Source organism: Mastomys coucha, unplaced genomic scaffold (assembly GCF_008632895.1).
Source record: "Mastomys coucha isolate ucsf_1 unplaced genomic scaffold, UCSF_Mcou_1 pScaffold15, whole genome shotgun sequence".
NCBI lineage: Eukaryota > Metazoa > Chordata > Mammalia > Rodentia > Muridae > Mastomys > Mastomys coucha.
The window spans coordinates 138646246-138668426 of NW_022196897.1; the positions used below are offsets into that span (position 1 = coordinate 138646246).

A 22181-nucleotide genomic window follows, 5' to 3' on the forward strand; every position below is an offset into this window, starting at 1 on the left:
AAAAAAAAAAAAAAAAGTCACCATCATAGTCTGCCCTCAGTATTATCAGGTCTTGTCCCCTGAGGCTGGTGAACTTGCCCAGGAGGTCATCCGAATTGGCTTATTTCTTCCACATAGAAAACCTATTGACTATTTCATGAAGTGGAAACTTAAGGGTGGGTTGGATGGTGTTTGCTGGGACAAACACGTGAAGGAATGTTTTCTTAAAGTTGACACAGGTGTGAAAGGCGAAGGCCGACTCGTGAGGAAATATTTCGCTGAAGCAGACACTAGAGAGAGGATGCTCTGCTAAAGCAAGCATGTGGAAGGACATATGATGAAGGATTCTTTGCTAACGACACACATTTACTGGTCTGACATACATTGTATAGTTGGGGCTCCATAGAGAGAAATGCACCAAAAATCTTCTGGTATCATGCTGCAGTTACTTGCTGCTTCCTCGGACTCGGACGGTTTAGTGATGTCAGCTAAGACAGACGCACTTGCTAAGGCAAGAACCTGTGGAGGACATGTGATGTTTGGAGGGTATAAATAGGACTCGATGGATAGTGATCAAGGCTGAGCTAGGCTTGCTTATAGAGCTAGCTGTGCAATGCTTGTGAGTTTCCCTCCTGCTGACTGAGCCAAGGCTGAGGCCTGGCTGTCTCTGTTAGATTAATCCCACTCCTGTTACTTAATCCCACTCTATGGAACTGGACTGCGGGTGTATCCATGAAATGTTTGCGAGTGGATCGAGCTGGGGCGGTTAACCTGTGAACTGAGATGCTGATTTCCAGACAACACAGACAGGAATTGCTCAAAAGGACTTTCCTAAACAGGTCCATTCCCTCTCCCCCCCAAGCCATCCCTCTCCTGCATCCTTCCTTTTCCACTGCCTCTGGTGGGTGGTGGGCTACAAGGGAGCTTAAAGCATTTAAGAACTATCATTAAAAATAGATTTTGAGGGCTGGCAAGATGGCTCAGTGGATAAGAGCACTGACTGCTCTTCCGAAGGTCCTGAGTTTGGATCCCAGCAACCACAGGGTAGCTTACAACCATCGGTGATGAGATCTGACACCCTCTTCTAGTGCATCTGAAGACAGCTACAGTGAATTACGCTGGAGCGAGCAGGGCCGGAGCGAGCACGGCTGGCAGAGGTTCTGAGTTCAATTCCCAGCAGCGACATGATGGCTCGTGGCCATCTGTACAGCTACAGTGTACTCATACACATAAAATAAACAAATCTTTAAAAAATAGGTTTTGAAAAAATTAAAGTTACAATCTCACTTATATGATTTTAGAAAGTTTACTCAAACTTCTAATTTTTAGTTAGTATCTAAACTGTGTTTCATTGTGCCTTTTATACATGTACGAAATGCAACATATATCATTGTACCTAACTTATATTTGCCTCTTTTTTATTACCCACCTTTTTGTTTTTTTCTTTTTGTTTGTTTGTTTGTTTTTTGGTTTTTTTGGAGTCAGGGTTTCTCTGTATAGCCCTGGCTATCCTGGAACTCACTCTGTAGACCAGGCTGGCCTCAAACTCAGAAATCCACCTGTCTCTGCCTCCCAAGTGCTGGGATTAAAGGCATGCGCCACCACTGCCCAGCTCTTTTTTATTTTTTCTGAGACAGGGTTTCCCTGTTTTGCCCTAGTTGTCTTAGAACTAGCTCTGTAGACCAGGTTGTCCTCTAAATCACAGAGAAACATTTGCCTCTGCTTCCTGAGTACTGGGATTAAAGGCATGTGCCAGCACCTCAAACCCTTTTTTTAAAAAAATTATTTATTTTATGTATATGAGTTCACTGTAGCTGTCTTCAGACACACCAGAAGAGGGCATCAGATCCCATTGCAGATGGTGGTTTCTGGGAATTGAACTCAGGACCTCTGGAAGAGCAGTTTTAACTGCTGAGCCATCTCTCCAGCCCCATTTCTTCTTCTCCCCCTCCTCCTCCTCCTCCTCCTCCTCCTTCTGGTACACCTTTTTTGAGACAAAGTCTCCCTATGGACCCTGACAGGCTTGGAACTTTCTGTGCATATCAGCCTGTCTTATGACTTAGAATGCATAGATTCATCCTGTTTCTGCCTCCTGAATGCTGGGATTAAAGACCTGGGCCTCCACACTGGGTTTATTGTAGGAAACACATTCATAGACATGGAGAGAATAATCTTTAAAAACTAAAACATTTCCTTTCATGACTTTCGGGAGGCCTAGGATGCAGTCTACTGCTTTTATATACTTAAATGGGTCTTCTCAATTCATCTAGTTTCCACCCGTAATCAGATCTGACGCCCTCTTCTGGTGCGTCTGAAGACAGCTACAGTGTAATTATTTATAATATAATAAATAAATCTTTGGGCTGGAGCGAGTGGGGTTGACCGGAGCGACAGAGGTCCTAAAAGTCAATTCTCAACAACCACATGAAGGCTCACAACTATCTGTACAGCTACAATGTGTACTCATATACATAATATAAATAAATAAATCTTTTTTAAAAAGTCATTTTCAGTTACACTGAAGATTCAGGCAAGGTTGGACTCTAAGTGGCCCTATCGCAAACAAAACAAATAAAACCTCACAACCCTAGATCAACCTCAATCCCTAGACAAAACAAAAAACAAAAAAAAAACCAAAAACAAACAAACAAACAAAAAAAACCCAAAAAACAAATAGGAGAAGAGGATTCTGGGTTTTGTAGTCGAGTGTGCAAGAGACTACATTTCCCTGAAGGCGTTCAGGCCAGTTGTCATCGTGTCACGCCTCCTAACTTCCGGCGCCGCTGAATTTTCAGAGGCCAGTCAGAGGGCAGGGTTTGCTGGCTTCCGGCTCTCTGATTGGTGCATTCGACCGGGTGTCTGAGTTCAAATTTTCAACCGTACGCGTCGAGTCCCTGCGCGGTCGTGAGGCGCTGGACTTTTAGAATTGGTGCAAACTGAAGCCAGGAAAGTGGCGTGAAGGTGAGGGGAAGCAGCAGTACACCGGGGGCCATTTCTCCAGGTTTCTGAAGGGAGAGGGGAGTCCTCGGCTGGGGCGGGCCCGGACAGCCTAGACAGCGCGCGGGCTTCGGACGCTGGTGACGGGACTTCGGGGCGAGGTCTCCGAATCGGCGTCCGTATTCCTGGGAAGCCCAGAGCAGAGGCTGCTCCAGGATGTCAGCCGCTAGACGGTAACGACTGTTGGTGTAAGCACTGCTCTCCAATTTCCTCACCAAGCTTATTCATTAAGCGTTCCCAGCATTATTTTAGGGAAGGAAGTCGAGGCCCAGTGGGTGGAAATAGCCCTGCCATTAAAGAGCTTTGGTGGAGAAAAAGAGATGTGATTACCACCAACTGTATTTGTCTGGAATAGCAAAATAAATTTGGTGTCGTGCCAACACAATTGAAGTAGAGTTTAATGCCATTTTGATTGTCTTCTGCTTGGAATATAAGATTCATTTTATATTATCCTTATTGCCCGCTCTCTTTGTATCGAGTCACTAGGTGTTTCTGCCTTCTTATCTTCCTTTCTTGGGACATTTATAGATTGGAGGGGAAGGGAAGATGTGGCCCAGATCATGTAGTATTGTGGGTTGGGCTAACACCCTATTTTCGTGATTCGTAATCACACACAATTTTCTCGATAGTAGCAAGGACTCCCACAGAACTATTTCCTCTTTATGTATGTGTGCATGCATGCATGTATGTATGTATGTATGTATGTATTTCTGCCTTATCCTTACCTTGTATCTTCTATGCTTTGCCTTTACTTGCCCTTTTCTCATCTTAAGAAAAAATTAAAGAACTATTTGGTAATATAGTAAAAATGTTGGCTTTGCTGTTGTTTTGAGACAGGGTTCCTTTACATATCCCTGGCTGTCCTGGAACTCACTATGTTGACCAGGCTGACATCAAACTCACAGAGATCTACCTGCCTCTGCCTCTCAGGTCTGGGATTAAAGGTGTGTGTCACCCCACCTAGTTATTAAGAATATCCTTGTGTGTGGACTCAGTGTATTTTAACACCTGTCAAGTTGCCTCAGATCATACTGTTTTCTCTTGGTTGGTTTGTGTCTCTTCAGTAGTGTCATGATGTCATTTTTAGTTCAAAAAATTATTGTGGTCTACAGCTAATTGGATTGACTTTCAAGAGTATATTATGTGCTTATGTTAGTTGGTTTTAGATTCTGTATGTATACAGATACATAATGTATTCAAGGTTTTTCTGGTATGCTTGAAGTCAAAATGGTTAATTCTTTGTGTGTGTGTGTGTGTGTGTGTGTGGTATTGGGGTTTGAACCTAATATCTAGCTTATGGTAGAGGGGGTACCTGAAATACTTTGTCTGTTTTGTGTGTGTGTGTGTGTGTGTGTGTGTGTGTGAGAGAGAGAGAGAGAGAGAGAGAGAGAGAGAGAGAGAGAGAGAGAGAGAGAGAGAGAATGATTACTGTTGAGTCTTGTGTAGCCCACATGGGCCTGAAAGAAAGGCTGTTCTTTTTTATAGTTTATGTATTTTATGTGTTTTGCCTACATATATGTCTGCATGAAGGTGTTGGATTCCCTGGAGCTGGAGTTCCAGGCAGTTGAGAACTGCCATGTGGGTACTGAGAATTGAACCTGGGTTCTTCCTTGTTCCTCACCACTGGGCATCTCTCCAGCCTGCATAGGCTGTTCTTGAACTCCTTGTCCTTTTTCCTTCACTGCCAGAGTGCTGGGTTTATGGGTGTGCATCATCATACCCAGTGCTAGAGATCAAGCCCAGGGCTTTGTGTATACTCAGCAAGAGCTCTACCCATCTCTATGTGTAAGACAGAATCTGTGTAAGTTGTTATTATGGAGATAAATGCATTGTTTTTGGTTTACTAGTATTCTGGTAGTTTAGAAGTGGAGATGGATGAGGCTTAAAAGGGGGAAGATTGAAGTTTTGAAGTGTCTGGGATACAAACTGAAAGCAGGTTGAAATTTATTTTTCAGAAAGCAGGGTTTGGCTAGACAGGGACAAGAACAACCAGGCTGCATGTATGTTGAATTGACTGTCTAGGAAGGCCCTGTCTAAGTTGGCAGCAAAATGCAAGTGTGAAAAACTAGATCATAGTAATTTGAAGTTTTCTAGTATGCAGATAAGAACATTCCTTTGGCCAGGTTTATGCGAATATGCTCATTAGAACCAAATTCTCCTCAGATTACCTTGCAGGTCCAATTAAGTTTGGTCTAAGTTATGTGGAAAAGTCCTTTGTTTCTTGTTCCCGTATGAGGAGAGACTGAGTTCTACATTCCCTTTATATTTTTATCCTTTAGCTTTTCTTGGGTCTGTTCTCTACAGTATGAGTCTGTATACCCAGCTTCTGCCCTTTTCAAAAAAAATTTTTTTAACTTTTTTTTTTAAGTTTCATTTATTATTATAAATGAGTACACTGTAGCTGTCTTCAGACCACTAGAAGAGAGCATCAGATGTCATTACAGATGGTTGTGAGCCACCATGTGGTTGCTGGGACCTGAACTCACGACCTTTGAAAGAGCAGTTGGTGCTCTTACCTGCTGAGCCATCTCACCAGCCCCTTTTTTTAACTTTTGGGAGAAGAACAGAGAGGAGAATTTATGTATCCTTTCACAAAGGTGGTGTTTTTTGTTTGTTTGTTTGTTTGTTTGTTTGTTTTTGTTTTTGCCATGGTAGCAGTTAGGAAGGAGAACTGATAATGGTGTGATTGACTAGCCTGAGTTATATAAAATAGATTTGTATTTGAGACAGAAACATGTAAATTAGCAGCCCAAGATCCTGTATGAGAAAAAGATGGAACTAAACATTAATAGAAAAGTGTTGTTAGTCAGGTTCTCTAGAGGAACAGAATATTCCGTGTGTGTGTGTGTGTGTGTGTGTGTGTGTGTGTGTGTGTCCATACACATACACACACACACACACACACACACACACACATATATACACATATATATATTGGATTTATTAAAAAGACTTACAGGCTGTGGTCCAGCCAGTCAAGTAATGGTTGTCTACCAATGGAAGGTCCAAGGATCCAGTAATCATTCAGTCCTCGTGGCTGGATGCATCAGCTGGGCTCTAATGCCAGAGAAGGAATGGACTTGCCATTGAGAGCAAGCAGGCAAAGAGAGCAAGCTTTCTTCCATGCCCTTTATATAGGCTGTTAACAGAAGGAACAGCACACACCTTAATCCCAGCACTTGGGAGGCAAAGGCAGGCGGATTTCTGAGTTCCAGGCCAGCCTGGTCTACAGAGTGAGTTCCAGGACAGCCAGGGCTACACAGAGAAACCCTGTCTCAAAAAAAAAAAAAAAAAAAAAAAAAATCAAGGAAAGAACACAAATCTCTGTAAACACATTCTTAACAAAATATGACAGGAACACTCATGTGAATTTTAATCCTCATTTCTGCAACTGGTCACATAGCCTTAGCTTAGGTATAAATACATACCTTAGCTGGTATGTATTTATTTTATGTATATGAGTATACTGTTGCTGTCTTCAGACACACCAGGAGAAGGGCACCTTTACAGATGGTTGTGAGCCACCATGTGGTTGCTGGGAATTGAACTCAGGACCTCTGGAAGAGCAGTCACTGTTCTTAACTGCTGAGCCATCTCTCTAGCCACCTTAGCAGATGTTTATAACTACCTTCCTCTACAACCTATACTATATTTCTTCTATATATGCCTTTGTCATCCTGCCTGGATTAGAGTGTTGTAATTCTCTGTAGGCTTCAGTCACAGAACATGGTAGCACCAAGAGATGCCCCTAAAGGATCTCCTGTACTGCAGACCTAATCTTTCTTACCTCCTCTGTGGAGAAGCAATCCAATTTTCTGTTGCTAATCTGGATCAATCACCCCTCCTAACACTGTTATTACTTTCTTTTTCTGTTGGCTTAAGGGCATCAAAAACCCAAAGTGGCTAGGGGTAAGTCTGAACTTCTAGTTCAATTAGATGTTTGTTATGCCTCCTGGCAGGAATGTTACACACTCTGGAACCAAAAGCTTCTAGGCCAGCAGAATTTAGGGTCAAGAACAGGAAACAAGAATTTTCCTAGTGGGTTACTAGCGATGATAGTGTGTGGAATGATTCCCTTTTCAATGCCTTGATTCCTAGACCCATGGATTTTGGCTATGGGAGACTCCTAAGAATTTCACTGAGGTAGAAGGCCCTTAAATTTGGTTGTATTTATTTCCCATCCTCTGATGTACACATATTACCAACAAGTCTAAAGTAGTTGCTACTTCTTGCATACTCAGTCCAGTCAGCATATTGTTGTCAATATAGTGGACAAATGTGATATTTTGTGTAACAGAGTGACAGTTGTTATTTGTTATAACATAAGCCTACAGACTTACTATACCCTTGAGGTAAAACTGTAAAGGTATAGTGCTGACATTGTCAGCTGAAAGCAAATTGCTTCTGGTGGTCCTTATGGATAGGTACTGAGAAAAAGGCATTTGCTAGATCAATAGCTGCATATCATGTACCAGAAGACGTGTTAATCTGCTCAAATGATACCACATCTGGCATAGCAGCCATACATGAGTTGATGCCTGATTGAGTTCTTTGTTTCTTTTCTTGTTTTTCCAGACAGTTTCTCTGTGTAGCTCTGACTATCCTGGAATTTGCTCTGTTGAGGCTTGAAATCATACAGACCCACCTGCCTCTGCCTCCCAAGTGCTGGGATTAAAGGCATGCACCACCGCTACTGCTTAACCATACACAAAAATTTTTAAGTTTATTCTTAACCTTTTAAAATACCTTTCAGCTGCTTCTAGGTTCTTCACGAGAAGTGTCTGCCAGGCTGCAAGGATTCAAGAGACTCGGGAACATTATTGTGGCCTTGAGGCTTGTAAGAGGTGGACTCGAGACAAATTAGGCCAGGTGTGTATCCATGATGAGTTATGCTCAAAGGATTAAGAGAAACATTAGCATATCAGCTTCATAAATGTTTAAATTAATTAAAATGTGTCTTTTTAAGCTAATACATATCTTAGAAAGAAAATTCCTTAAACTTGGAAAAGAAAAAGTAAAACCACCCATTATCAAACTTTTTAGAGAAATTATGGCTGCCTTGTGCTGTTGTGTTGGATTGAAGCCAAAATTTCACAAATCCTACCACTGAGCTAGTCTTAATCCTTTTTGTACTTCCCCCAGTCCCACTCGCTCCGGCCCATTTATTTATTATATGTAAGTGCACTGTAGCTGTCTTCAGACACCCCAGAAGAGGGCATCAGATCTCATTACAGATGGTTGTGAGCCACCATGTGGTTGCTAGGATTTGAACTCATGACCTTTGGAAGAGCTATTAGTGCTCTTAATCACTGAGCCATCTCTCCAGCCCCCTTTTTTGTACTCTTAATTTTTATTATTATTTTATTTTGTACATATTTTTACTCTTATTTTATGTATATAGTATTTTGCCTGTATGTGTATCTGTATCACTTGCCTGTCTGGTACCTGTGGAGTACGTGATGTTGGCTCCCTTGGAACTGCAGTTGCAGACAGTTGAGAACCACCATCTGGGTCCTGGGAACCCTACCCAGGTCCTCTGAAAGAGAAGCTCATATTCTTAATTATTGACTCAACTTAGGTCCCTTTGGAACTTCTTTTTGTGTTTTGATAGAGTGTCTCACTATATAGCTCTGGCTGGCTTGGAACTGGCAGAGCTCTGCCTGCCTCCGGAGCTCAGGGATTAAGGGTGAGTACTACTACACCTGGCCCTTTTTATACTTTCTGTGTTGACTCAGGGTCTCACACTATCACTAGGCTGACTTTGAACCAGCAATCCTCCTGTTTTCACTCCCTGAGCAGTTAGTTACAGGTCTGTGTCACCATGCTTAGCTTGATTGACAGAGGTTTTTGTCTAAATCCATATTTCAAGTAAAAAAAAATGATACTTTAGCTAGGTATGGGGGTGGAGTAATCTCAGACCTGTAATCACAGACTTAGGAGGTTGAGGCAAGAGAATCAGTTGTTCAGGCTAGCTTTGCCCATATATTCACTTCAAGGCCTTTATTTTTTTGAGATCCTGTCTCAAAAAACCACAATAAAACAAGAACTAAGAGCAAGCTAGGCATAGTGGTACATCCTATAGTCCCAGCACTTAGGTGGCAGAAGCATTAGGAGTTGAAAGTTGTTGTCAGCAACAGATTGGGCAACGTGTGATTCTGCCTCAGAGATATGTCAAGGGAGGTGTGGGGAGGGAATGAAGCCCTGAGTGAATGTGTTTTGTTAATATGACCACACAAATAAACAAATACAAGACAGATGTGTTGGTCACACCTTTAATTTCAGCACTTGGAAAAGACAGAGGCAGGCAGATCTCTGTAAGTTCAAGGCCAGCTTGGTCTTAATAGAGATTTCCAGAACAGCCAGGGCAACATAGATAGACCCTGTCTCAAGACAAACAAACTCAGTACAGTATGACACTTACAAGGTTTTTGGAGTGTATCTGTCTGTGTCTGTATGCCGGGACATGAGTACGGTGATGTGTGTAGAAGCCAGAGAATAATTTTAGGAATTAGTTCTCCTTCTACCATAGACAGGGATTGAACTCAGGTCTGACCATAGTTCTTCTTCTTCTTCTTCTTCTTCTTCTTTTTTTGAGACAGGGTTTCTCTGTGTAGCCCTGGCTATTCTGGAACTCACTCTGTAGACCAAGCTGGCCTTGAACTCAGAAGTCTGCCTGCCTCTGCCTCCCAAGTGCTGGGATTCCATTCATAATGACACCATGCCTGTCTAGAATGGTAAACTTGAGGAGGAAATGAGAACACATTCATTGGCGTTCTGGACAGTGGCGAATTAGAACAAGTATCTAGTGTGCCCTGTGCTGGCTTCTGAGTGTTGGGTGGTGAGGGATTGTATTTGGATTTTAAACTGGCTTAATTTTGGAAGCTTCATAGATCTGTTTCTGTAAACAGATCTGATTTCAACATAGAAGTTAGCAAATGTGGAAGCCAAGTCCATTAAACTTTCTTCACCTTTAGTTTGTAAGTTTGATTTATAGTCAAAACTAGATGCAGGATATGTTGCCATTTGTTGACTCTTTCTAATTCCTTATTTACAAGGTAAAAAGGAAGATGTTTTCACTTTGGGCAAGTGAAAATATGTGTTATGTAGTGAGATCACTTACCCAGTGAAGGTGGGAGAGAATGTTTATGAGAAAATGGCCTTGCCTGGATGAGATTAGTCTAACTGACTGCAACCAATGAAGCCTTGACTTCTTTTCACTCTCTGATTACTACTGGATTAGCTAAGAGCTTCCTCTCTGTTTCACAGACCTGGGAGCTGTGGGGCTTCTCTCACTGGCTGACTGCTTTGCTAGGAGTGTTAGCCTGCAGTTTCAGGCCTGCTTAGAATGTGCTCTGTGCAGCTTCCCCACCCCTTCTGAACCTGCACCTTTTGATTTATAGAGCTTGTCAGGGCTAGTTATTTTTGGTTGGAGGGTGAGTGAAGAGAGACAAGAGGTGACAAGAGGTAAATTTCAGATGAATGTAGAAAAAGTTACATTGCTTTTGCAATCTTCCTCATGTGTATTTGTCTCCAATTTTCTTCCCCTTTCACCTGTTTCTTCATCAGAAAAAATTAGTCATTTTTATTTATTTATTTTTTCTCAGACAGGGGCTATCTAGGAACTCATTCTGTAGACCAGTCTGGCCTCAAACTTAGAGATCTTCCTGCCTCTGCCTCTCTAGTGCTGGGATTAAAGGTGTGCACCACCTCTATACGCCTCAATTGTCTGTTTCTTTTTTTTTTTTTTATTAGATATTTTCTTTATTTACATGTAAATTTCTCCCTTCCCAGTTTCCCCTCTAAAAAACAAAGAAACAAACGAAAACAACAAAAACAAACCCCAGCTGCCTCCCCACTCCCCCTGCCTGCCACCCCACCCTCTCCTGCTTATAGGCCCTGGCATTCCCCCACACTGGGGCACAGAACCTTCACAGGGCTGAGGTCCTCTCCTCCCATTGATGATCAAATTTGCAATCCTCCACTATACACACGCTGCCAGAGCAATCAGTCCCACTGTGTGTACTAATTGTCTGTTTCTTAAGGAAAAGGATTACACATACGTAAATCATTTCAGTGTTTATTTTGGGAATTAGATGGACTATATGATATGATAGGTGGTTTTAATACACAATTTTATAAAGGACTAATTCATATGTAGCAACTGATTTATGCATAGCATACTGGGTAGGCTTTCTTATTTAAAGGATATTTCTACTTAATTTTATTTTGCATAGATACTTTTGCCTGCATGTTATGTATGTGTACCATGTGCATGCTAGGTGCCTATAAATCTGAAGGAGGCAACAGATTCCCAGGAACTAGAGTTACAGATGAGCCACCATGTGGATGCTGGGAATCAAACTCCTGATCTGAAAGAGCAGAGAGTACTCTTAACCACTGAGCCATCTCTTCAGCCCTTTCCCCCCTCAGATTTTCTGTAGGATTATTTTGTGAGGCTAGAATCTGCTCATCCCCTAGCACAAGCTGGAAACCGCCTGGCTGCCCTCCTTCTCCCAACCCTGCCCTCAGAAGTTTCTGTACCAAGAGTGCCCGCCCAAGGGCTCAGTTTTTGACCATGTATGGACACCATCTCAACTCCTAGCTGACACATCATCACTCCTCCCTTCAACTGTATAAAACCCCCTCGCTTTATCCTGGATATGTCACTTCCATTGTAAGATTAGGTGAACCTACCCAAGAGCTGCCTCCTGATAAAGTTGCCTTTTTCTACTTTTCATCTGGTCTGATCTGGCTTATATTTGCATCACTGAGGAAGACAAAAAGCCTATTTTTATTAAAAGCTGTTTTTTTTTCTTTTTATTAATTTTCATTTTCTTATTTTGTTGAGGCAGAAACTCACTGTAGCCCTTGCTGACCTGGAATTTGCTATATTGTCAAGGCTGGCCTTGAACTCAGATCCACTTGTGTTTGTTTTCTAGTGCTGGGATTAAAGTGCCATCAAGCCCATTAACACTATTTTTCTCCTGAGAATATTTGTAGTTTTTCAGGAATCTGTACTGTGGCAATTTCAGATAATTTTGAAATATGAAGCTAATTCTCTTGCTTGGCAGCTTGATTTGTTTAAGGGAATGTGGTTGACGTATCTGCCTTTTTTCCCTTTCAGTGAGTCCTGTTGACAGAAATTCAATCTTGATTAAGGGTTGCAGGAAGGATCTAGTTCCCACCATTTGTGGGGCTCTCATTTAAACAGCTGCCTTTAGCTTTGACCTGTGCGGTATCCAACTAGGCCCCAGCAGGCCTTATTTAATTTTGCTATTTTGTCAGCCTAATATTTATGGTGAGGCAGTGTTATGAAACTGTCTTGATTTAGCAGCTACTTTGCTCTGTGTCCTGGTCCCTGCCCCCAGCCCACTCCCCCGGTTGACTTTCTTACCAAGCTTAGACCCCAGCCCTACTTTTGGTTATCTTCATATGCCTTGTCAGCCTTTAAAAAGAGGATGAGAGTTCTCAAGGGATAACTGATTCATATTTGTTAATTTGAGTCCACTTTGAGGAGAGACAGGGTGTTTTTATCATTCTTATGTTTTTCTTTGTTGAGACAAAGTCTCACTTTGTAGCCCAGGGTAGCCTGGATCTCATGTATATAGGCCCAGGATGACTTCAAATTTGAGTCAGTCCTCTTGTGGTTCTCAAGTGCTGGGATTACAGGTATGAGCCATCATGCTCAGCTAGAGTGGCAGGGTGGCCTCTGAGTTGGCCACTCTAGGTAAAAATAAGCTTAAAAGAAGCATTTAAAAAATAGGCCATTGGGCTGAAGAGATGGCTCGGTGGTTAAAAATGGTTGCTGCTTTTACAGAGGACCCAGGTTTAAATCTCAACACCCACATGGTACTTCATAACCACCTGTAACTCCAGTCCCAGGCCATCTGACACCCTCTTCTGACCTCTGCAGGCACCAGGCACACATATGGTACGAGCAAAAAACCTACACTGTGCAAGAAAAAAAAAAAGAGAGAGAGAGAGAGCCGGGCGGTGGTGGCGCACGCCTTCAATCCCAGCACTTGGGAGGCAGAGGCAAGCAAATTTCTGAGTTCGAGGCCAGCCTGGTCTACAGAGTGAGTTCCAGGACAGCCAGGACTATACAGAGAAACCCTGTCTTGAAAAAAACCAAAAAAGAAAAAAAAAAGAGTGCACATCTTAGGGAGATGGCCAGCTTCTCCAGGGAATGGCTGGAGTCGTCGTTTTTTAAGAGGGCTTTGTGTGGTTGGGGTGTGTTATGTTCCTGCCTCTTCCTCCCCAGCTCTGCTTGTCTTCATTATAGTCCTGGCTAGGAAGTGTTTCCAGTGACCTCAGTTAGCTATTGAGATCATGGGAATCCAAGATTTTCCCATGTCTTCCAGCACAGTTGTTCAAAAGAAGAGAAAAATATTCTTTTTTTTTTTCCAAGCAGAGACTTTTAACTATTACCAGAGAAATCCTTCACTAATTGTCCTTTTTTAAAGCTTTGCGTGTGTTATTTATATGGTATGAATTTATATGTATGTATGTATGTAGTGTGTGTGTATGTGACTACATAACAAGTTCTAGGCCAATCTGTGCTATGTAAGTCCCTGTCTTTACTGCTACCCCCACCAGCAACAACAACAAAAAAGCTGGGTGTCCTGTTTCATACCTTTAATCCCAGCACTCTGGAGGCAGAGGCTAAATGACTAAGTTTTTGAGGGCAGCTTGTTGTAGATATCAAGTTCCAGGCGAGCCAGGGCTACACAGGATGAAATAGTGAGATCCTGTCTTAAAAACAAAACAAAATACAAGGACAAAAACAAACAAAAGAACAAATAATAACTCAGCAGCAAAAAAAAGCCAAAAACAAAAGAAAACAAAAACCCAAGATAAACAAATAAACAAAATAAGAAACCTGTTGAAACTGACCCGCAGTTTCCCTAACCGGGTTCTGCCTCAACCGAAGGGAGAAAGGAGACCTGAAACACAGAGTTCGAGAACAAAAGGACACTGGAGCCAAGTTGAGGGTTTCCAATCAAGGCTCTCCTTTACTTTGGGGGTTCAGCATTTATATATAAGAGAGCATAACTGAATCTCTTGGTTACAATGACACTTGAATAACATAAGGAATTCGGGAGGAGTCAGGAAGAGTCTGAAAGGGAAGCTGGCTGCTGGGCTGAAAGTGGAGGCTCGGCATCCCGCAGGTCTGACTCCCGGGGAATGGCTGGAGGCGCAGTCCACAGTGAGGGAGGAGGTCAACAACAGATGTCCTCAGGCTGTATACATGCCAGCCAGCAGGCGGAGCTTCCTCTGTAATCCTCGAAGGTGGAACTCATAGTAGTGAGTCTTTGGTTCAGGCACAGAAGGCATGAGTTGAGTCTGCAGTGGCTAGCTCTGATGTCTTGCAGCTGAGGGACCCCAACAACCTGTGAGTAATGGATAGAAATGGAATAGAGTGAAAGTTAGGATGGTGTAACGAGAGCCTTCTCCAGGTCCAGAGACTGCAGAGCAAGTGCCCTGCTGCCCTGTACACAAATGGAGACCTGAGGCGTGTCAGGGTGTGCTCTAGGAGACAGCTCTACACAGCTAGATATTGAACTGTTATGTAATCTCTGGTCTTTAGCTTTCTCCTCTAGGATGAGGACAGTAACTGATGCTTTACAAGGTTGCAGATGGACATTAGAGTTAATAGAGAGTTAGTACTTAATACAACTTGGCATCTCTGGTAGTTATTTTTGTTCCTATGTTTGTTTTTATTGTTACGTGGTTTTTGGTAAACCTTAGGCTTTTGTTTTGTTTTGTTTTTTTTTAAAGATTTATTTATTTATTATATAAGTACACTGTAGTTGTCTGTCTTCAGACACACAAGCAGAGGGCATCAGATCTCAAACAGATGGTTGAAGATACCATATAGTAGTTGGGATTTGAACTCAGGACCTCTGAAAGAGCAGTCAGTGCTCTTAACCACTGAGCTATCTCTCCAGCCCCCTAAACCTTAGTTTGTTAATCATTATCTATAAGCTGCAAAAATCAGATGTTACCATCCAGGCATAGTAGCATACTCCCTTAATCCCAACACTCAGGAGGCAGAGGCAGGTAGATCTTTGAGTTTGAGGCCAGTCTAGTTAACATAGTTCCAGGACAGCTAAAGCTATATAGAAAAAAACCCTGTCTTGAAAAACCAAGACGAAAAGAAAGTCAGATGTGTACAGTTCCTCCCAATTGGAGAGTAACAAGTTTCTACTCTAAGTCCTCAAATAGAATGTTGCCATAAAGAGCTAAAGCTATAATGAGTTCAGAGGAAGAAGTTGTATAGTATGTATAGTATGTATGATGACATCATTGTAGAAATCTGTGGTTTGTTAAAACAGTTGTTTCTGAAACACTCTAAAGCCCAGAAGTACTGTCCATGTCACTCAGTTCACTGAGAAGCTAAGGAAATGCTGGCCCAACCACTGGGCCGTAATGAAGGTCAGGTGACTGAGCTCAGACTATGTTGACAGTGGTGTAGTTCAGACATCCAATATGCAAGTTGCCAGCGAATAAAGTTGTTGGTCATGGGGTTGGGGAGCTGACACACTTCCCTGGTGATGTGATGTCCTTCTGAGAACATTTCCACAGTATGCATTAAGATCCCCCAACTCAGCACTTTTACATCATTAGAATTATTTTAGAGAGAAAATAACCAATATGTACAGATTATTGGCTACAAGGATTTCTTCTTGAAGTTTTTTGTTTTCATTTGAGACAGGGTTCTTCTATGTAGTCCTGGTTGTCCTAGAACTCACTCTGTAGATCAGGCTGGCTTCAAACTCACAGAGCCTCCTAAGTGCTAAGATTAAAGGCATGTACCACCACTGCCCAGCTTGAAGTATTTTTAAAATGAAAATATTGAGAAAAATTCCAAAAATAGGGTATAAGTAATTTTTACATATCATTTAAGTAATGGTATATGCTCAAATTTATTTTTATCAAATACTTTAGTATTTGCAGAATATATGAAGCAGATTCAAAATATGCTGGGATTGTAGCTATATGACTGTAATGCTGGTTTACGCACTATGTAGCTCTGCCTGCCTTAGAACTTGCTGTGTATGTAGACTAGGCTGGCTTTGAACTTGGATTAAGTCTTCCTGCCTTTGCCTCCTGGGTGGTGGGATTCTAGGTGTAACTTACCAGACCTTGTTCAGTGTGTGTATGTGTGTGTGTGTGTGTATTTTGATATAGGGTCTTAATATAGCTCAGACTAGTCTTAAACTCCCATCCTTTTGACTCTACCTTCTGAGAGCTGGGATTACATGTGTATACTATTATACAAGCGTTTTTGGCTTAACTGAACATGAATTTTATAAAATTGATTTTTACAGGCATTTAGACAAATTTGTGTGTGTGTGTGTGTGTGTATGTGTGTGTGTGTCTGTGTGTGTTTTGTTTTTGAGGCATGTTTCACTAAATAGCTCTGGCTTGGTCTAGAACTCAGTAAGTAGACCATGTTGAACTCAAACTCCAATGAGTTTACCTGTTTCTGTCTTCTGTTGTTTGATTAAAGGCATGTTTCACCACACTCAGCTTAAAGAAAGTTTAAAAAAATATTTTTAGCTGGATAGTGGTGGTGCATGTCTTTAATCCCAGCAGTTGGGAGGCAGAGGCAGGGGGATCACTAAATTCGAGACCAGCCGGGTCTACAGAGTGAGTTCCAGGACAGAGCTACACAGAGAAACCCTGTTTTGAAAAAAAAACCAAAAACCAAAAAAACCTTATTTGTGTTTGTGTGTGTGTGTGTATGTGCCGTGACACACATACATATATGAAGGTTGGAAATTGCTTGTAGATGTCAAATCTCTTTTCCCATGGATACCAGGAATGGCACATAAGGTTGTCAGGACCATCCCACTGATCCCAAGAGAGGATAACGTTTATGCAAATATTATGGGTACCTACATCCCTTAGAAGATACAGAGTCCCTTTTCTTCTTACTGAGATGGGGTCTTGCTCTGAATCTTGAGTTTTCCTGTTTGTACCTTCTGAGTGCTGGGAATGGCAGGCAGTATGTCCTGATGCTTTCTAGGACGAACAGCTCATTGGGTAGGCTTTTGATTTTTGAGACGGGGTCTCACTATATAGTCCTAGCTGACCTGGAATTTATTATGTAGACCAGGCTGGTCTTGAACTCACAGAGATCCACCTGCCTCTGTTTACTAAGTACTAGATTAAAAGCATGCAATTGCCATGCCAGACCGTGGATGATTTTCTAAATTGGAAATGTAAAAACCAAAGTACTTTGTAGAAATCAATACTTAATATTGATATACAACCATTTTTTTGTAATCATTTCTTTCCTCAGAAGACAATCTATTGAGGAGAGTATTAGGATCCTGGAAAAAGCTTGTTCCTCTGCACTAAGTGGAGGCAATGTCACAAGTCCCGACTGCTTACTCTTTTGATGCCCCCACCGTCTTTATCAATTTTTCATCTTTGGATGCTGAAGAGGATACTGAAAATATAGACTCCTGGTTTGGTAAGTGACACTTTTTCTTTTGTTTGTTTTTGTTTTTGTTTTGTTTTGTTTTGTTTTCAAGACCTGATCTCACTGTGCCTCCTGAGTATAGGCATTAAAGATGTGCAACACCAGCCTGCTGTTTCTCTGCCATTTTAAGGGTTAGTGTCTTGCTTGTTGAGGACATTTCAAGAGCATAAGGTCTGGAGAGATGGCTCAGCAGTTAGGAGTATTGGCCGTTCTTCCCAAACCCACTATGGCAGCTTTCAGGTGTCTGTGGCTTTAGTCTCAGAGGATTCAGTACCTTCTTCAGGCTTCCACAGCACCAGGCGTGCACATGGTGCACAGATGTATATGTGGGCGAGACACCCATATACATAAAAATAAATTAATAAAATTAAACATTAAAAAATGGGACTGCAAAAATGTAAGTAGACAATACATTTTCCCACGTTTTAATAGAAAAAAACAATTTACTTTTGAACTACAGAAGTCTCTGTTTATATGTGAAATTAAGTTGTTATTTTTTTAAGATTTATTTTATTTATATGAGTTCACTGTAGCTGTCTTCAGACACTTCAGAAGAGGGCATCTGATCCCATTACAGATGGTTGTGAGCTACCATGTGGTTGCTGAGAATTGTACTCAAGACCTCTGGAAGAGCAGTCATTGCTCTTAACCGCTGAGCCATCTCTCCAGCCCTAAATTAGGTTTTTTGGAACAAGGTTTCAGACTGTAGCCCAGACTGGCCTATAGTGTGGGTGATCTTCCTGCCTCAGCCTCTGAATGCTGGCTGGCATCATAGGTGGAAACCACCATGCAGCTTCTCTCTCTCTCTTTCTTTCTCTTTTGAGGCAGGATTTTTCTGTATAGCCCTGGCTATCCTGGAACTTGCTCTGTAGATCAGGCTGGCTTCTGCCTTCTGAGTGCTGGGATTAAAGGCATGTGCTACCACTGCCCTGAGCCTTTTTTTTAAAAAATAAAATGGAAACATCATCTTTCCTAATAATTTATGATTACAATACATTTCCACAGAAACAGAAAAAAAAAAGATAATTCCAAAAACTATGTTATACTTCCCAACTTTTCGTGTCATGTTTGTTGAAAGGGCCATCCTTAGTTTTTCTATTCCAGCTTAGGTGTCTGTTCTGCTAAGGCTGACACCTGGCCTGCCCACCCATCACCCACTGCCATCCTAGTTCCTGCTTTCTTTTTTTTTAACTAAAAATGTTTTTATAAGGCTATTTTATGAGGCGCATAGCCCAAGATGTCCTGGAACTAAAAATCTTCCACCTTCCAGCTCCCCAAGGCTCTGATTATTGACAGTTAGTAACACACTCAGTTGATAGGTGTTTAACTTTTTTTGGGAGGGAGGTTCAATGTTCAGAAAATTTACAGATGAACTTAGAGCCTAGAAATATCAGGAAAAGCTGGGCGGTGGTGGCACACGCCTTTAATCCCAGCACTTGGGAGGTAGAGGCAGGCGGATTTCTGAGTTAGAGGCCAGCCTGGTCTACAGAGTGAGTTCCAGTGTGTCATGCCGATTACCCTGACCAGCAGGGAAGAAAGACTAGCACACCAGTTCTTTCTAGCAACAGTTTACTCAGGAGCTGTTAGTTACATGAGATTCAAGGGTGTGCCCCCGAATGGTCTGTGAGTGTTGCTTAAATACCCTTCGTAGGACTGCCCATGAGCCCATACCACGTCTTGTGCTATCATTGGCTACAGAGTCATGACAAAAGATCAGGCCACTGGCAGGTATAACCCTCTTGTCAAATAAGGACTTGTTTACTCCAAAGCAGAAGAATGGCGGGCACCATCTTTAAGGTGCGGCAGCAGTGCTCCACAGTCCAGGACAGCCAGGGCTACACAGAGAAACCCTGTCTCAGAAAAAAAAGAAAAGATAAAAAGATGTTGAATGACTCTGAAATCATAAAGATCCCATGTTGCCCTTGTATTCTACTCTACTTTTACATATTTGCTTACATTTGAGATGGGTATTGCTGTGTCTGTTTCTGAGGCTGGCTTTAAACTCCATCTCCTGATTAGATTGTATTGGCTTGCACAATCTCTTCGGCCTCAGGCTATTTAATTGTTGGTGACAGAGTCAAATCTGGCCCTAAGATTTCCAGCCCCCAACCTTTTCCTCCCTCATGCTGGAAATTGAGTCTCAGCTCAGTTTTTAATTTAATTTAGTTTAACTTTTTTTTTTTTTTTGAGCAGGGACTCATGTATCTCAGGTTGGCCTTGAACTCACTGTGTATCTGAGGATGGTTTTGAACTTCATCCTGTTTCAATCTTTGTAGTGCTGAGGTTATTGGAGTCCACCACCACTCCCAGTTCTGCAGTGTTTAGGACTGCATTAAATACTTGTGCACGGTAGGCAAGCACTCCACTGACCTGAGCACTTCCTCAGCACCAAATGCCTTTTGAGTGCATTTTAAAACGTTTATGTATACGCATGGGTATCTGTTTTGAGTATGCGTACTTGTTACTGTGTTTATCTGCAAAGACAAGAGGTATTGGATTGTTTGGAACTTGATATGGTTTTAACAATGGTCATGTCTTCTGAAGAGGATTACATATCCCTAACCACTGACCTATCACTCCAGCCTTCCCAAAATACTTTTTTAAATTTATTTTATAAAGATAATATTTGTTTATTTTAGGTTTATGAATACACTGTAGCTGTCTTCAGATACACTAGAAGAGGGCATTGGATTCCATTACAGATGGTTGTGAGCCACCATGTGGTTGCTAGGATTTGAACTCAGGACCTCTGGAAGAGCAGTCAGTGCTCTTAACCTCTGAGTCATCTCTCCAGCCCCTCCCGACCCCCAAATAATTTTTAAATAGAGAAATTATGGTGTTAACAACCCAACCCACAAAGAGATAAGACAGTCTGATTTGAGTTCTGTGATGTGTGGTACAAACCTAAAACCAGAGACATTCCCCTCCCCCCAATATATTTAAACATAAATAAATAAACATAAATAAATTTATGTGTACATATCTGTGTGTGAATGATTGCAGTACCCATGGAGGCCATGTGAGGAGCCTGAGACCATAGAGCCTAAATCCACAGGTACTTGTGCGTTGCCTGACATGGGTGCTATGAACTGAACTTGGGTTTTCTGCAAGAGCAGCAAGTGCGCTTAACCATTGAGCCATCTCACCATTTCTCAGCTTGTAGTTGTCATTTTGATATAAAGTTGATAAGTGAGTCGAGTTGTTGATGAAGCCTCTTCATGCAGTCCTTTCTCTTGTCTCCCTCTTCCTCATTAAGAGGCATTAAGGAAGAACAAAAATTACCATTGGTAGCTGCATTTACCACTTACAATACAGAGTCCAAAATGGCGCCTGGTATTCTCTAGAGAAGGAATTGAGTGGTTCCTGCAGTACAGGGCCCTTTTGAAGGAAGGGCAGTTAAGAGGGTCTGCTGTCCTAGGGAGGACTTGCCTATAGCACTGCAACTCAGCTAACACCCAGACTGCCTGAGGATTTCTTTTTACAAGTTTTCTCTATGTTCCCAGTATCCATCAAAAGGAGATATTAGCATAGCAATTTTAATGAAATTAAATACAGAGTCTGGGAGAGAAAAAATCCTGTACTTACGAAATCATCTTAACTGTAGTATATTTCTTCTTTTCTTTCCACTGGTCACGTGTTTCCACACGGTTCTAATCAGTGTCCATGCATGCTGTAGTTATTCAGGGGCTCGCTGTACTCCTGCGGCCTGGCACACTGTGCTGTTGATGGGACAGGTTGTTTTCACAGAAGCTTTAGTCACAGCAGAACCCAAGATAAAAACTTCAGAAAACTTGGTTCTGCTCCACTCTCACACACCCCACGCTCTGTGAATAAAAACTGTCCCTTGTAATCGTACAGTTCCCGGTGGCCAAAGCTGCTTCAAGGGCGCTGTGATGTATTTGAATGGTAGATAAGGCCAGATAATGTTGGCGTGCCCCTAACAGTATCTTAACAAAAGTAGGAGTGACTCAGTACAGAATCTGCAACTTTCCTTCTCTGTAAGACCTTGGATGTTGCACATGCTTTGGGGATGGATTTTGCAGTCTGTCCTGTTGTATAGTGAATGCATAGTGCTTTCCTTTAGTGCTAGAACTGTTTGCTAATGGTGCTGGAAATGGACTTTTCTTCCCATTTTAATGCATGACTGTTCTCTGGATTGCTTCTATACTGATTGTCTTACAGATGAGAAGGCCAACTTGGAGAACAATGGGAAGACTTCCTTGAGAAAAGCCAAAGTTCAGCAAGGCTGCATCACACCGTTGAAGGCAGGTGAGGAGAAACAGCTTAGACAGGAGCCTTGAGGGAAGCTGGCGGTGACTAGAGCTGTGAACCCGAGGGAATCACCAGAGACTAGAATTTTGGTTTGTTCGTGAATCGTGTGAATTCAGTTCATGGTAAATGTACACTTTTTCCTGAGACAAGATCTGTGTGGAGCTCAGGCTACCCTCAGACTTGTAATCTTCTTGCCTCTACCTCTCACATGCTAAGACTGTAGGCACCACAGCACCTAACTTTATTTTTCTTTTTAATATGCCTTTAGGATTCATTTGCTAATTTTTTTTCCAGTGCTAGGGATTAAGTCTAGGAGTTCATGCATGCTTAACAAGTGCTCTGCCAGAGTTATGGTACTATCCTGAGCACTACATTCTTTTTTTTTTTAAAGATTTATTTTATTTATTTTATGTGTATGAGTACACTGTAGCTATACAGATGG

General features: G+C 41.9%; 1 protein-coding gene across 6 annotated transcripts in view; it reads left to right on the plus strand.

Moving 5' to 3' along the window:
• The first annotated feature begins 2806 nt into the window (after positions 1-2806).
• Positions 2807-22181, plus strand: part of Tpx2 (TPX2 microtubule nucleation factor) — a 44457-nt gene continuing 25082 nt past the window's right edge. For 2 of the 6 annotated variants that reach the window (XM_031372297.1, XM_031372303.1), the window contains exons 1-4: positions 2807-2940; positions 7730-7845; positions 17285-17458; positions 21650-21736. In XM_031372297.1, coding sequence (XP_031228157.1) covers positions 17353-17458; positions 21650-21736 — 193 coding nt within the window. In that variant the 5' untranslated portion in view covers positions 2807-2940; positions 7730-7845; positions 17285-17352. Of the gene's footprint in view, positions 2941-3000; positions 3150-7729; positions 7846-8587; positions 8663-17284; positions 17459-21649; positions 21737-22181 lie in introns of those variants that run through there. The other 4 variants (XM_031372299.1, XM_031372300.1, XM_031372298.1 and 1 more) reach the window with 4 other exon arrangements.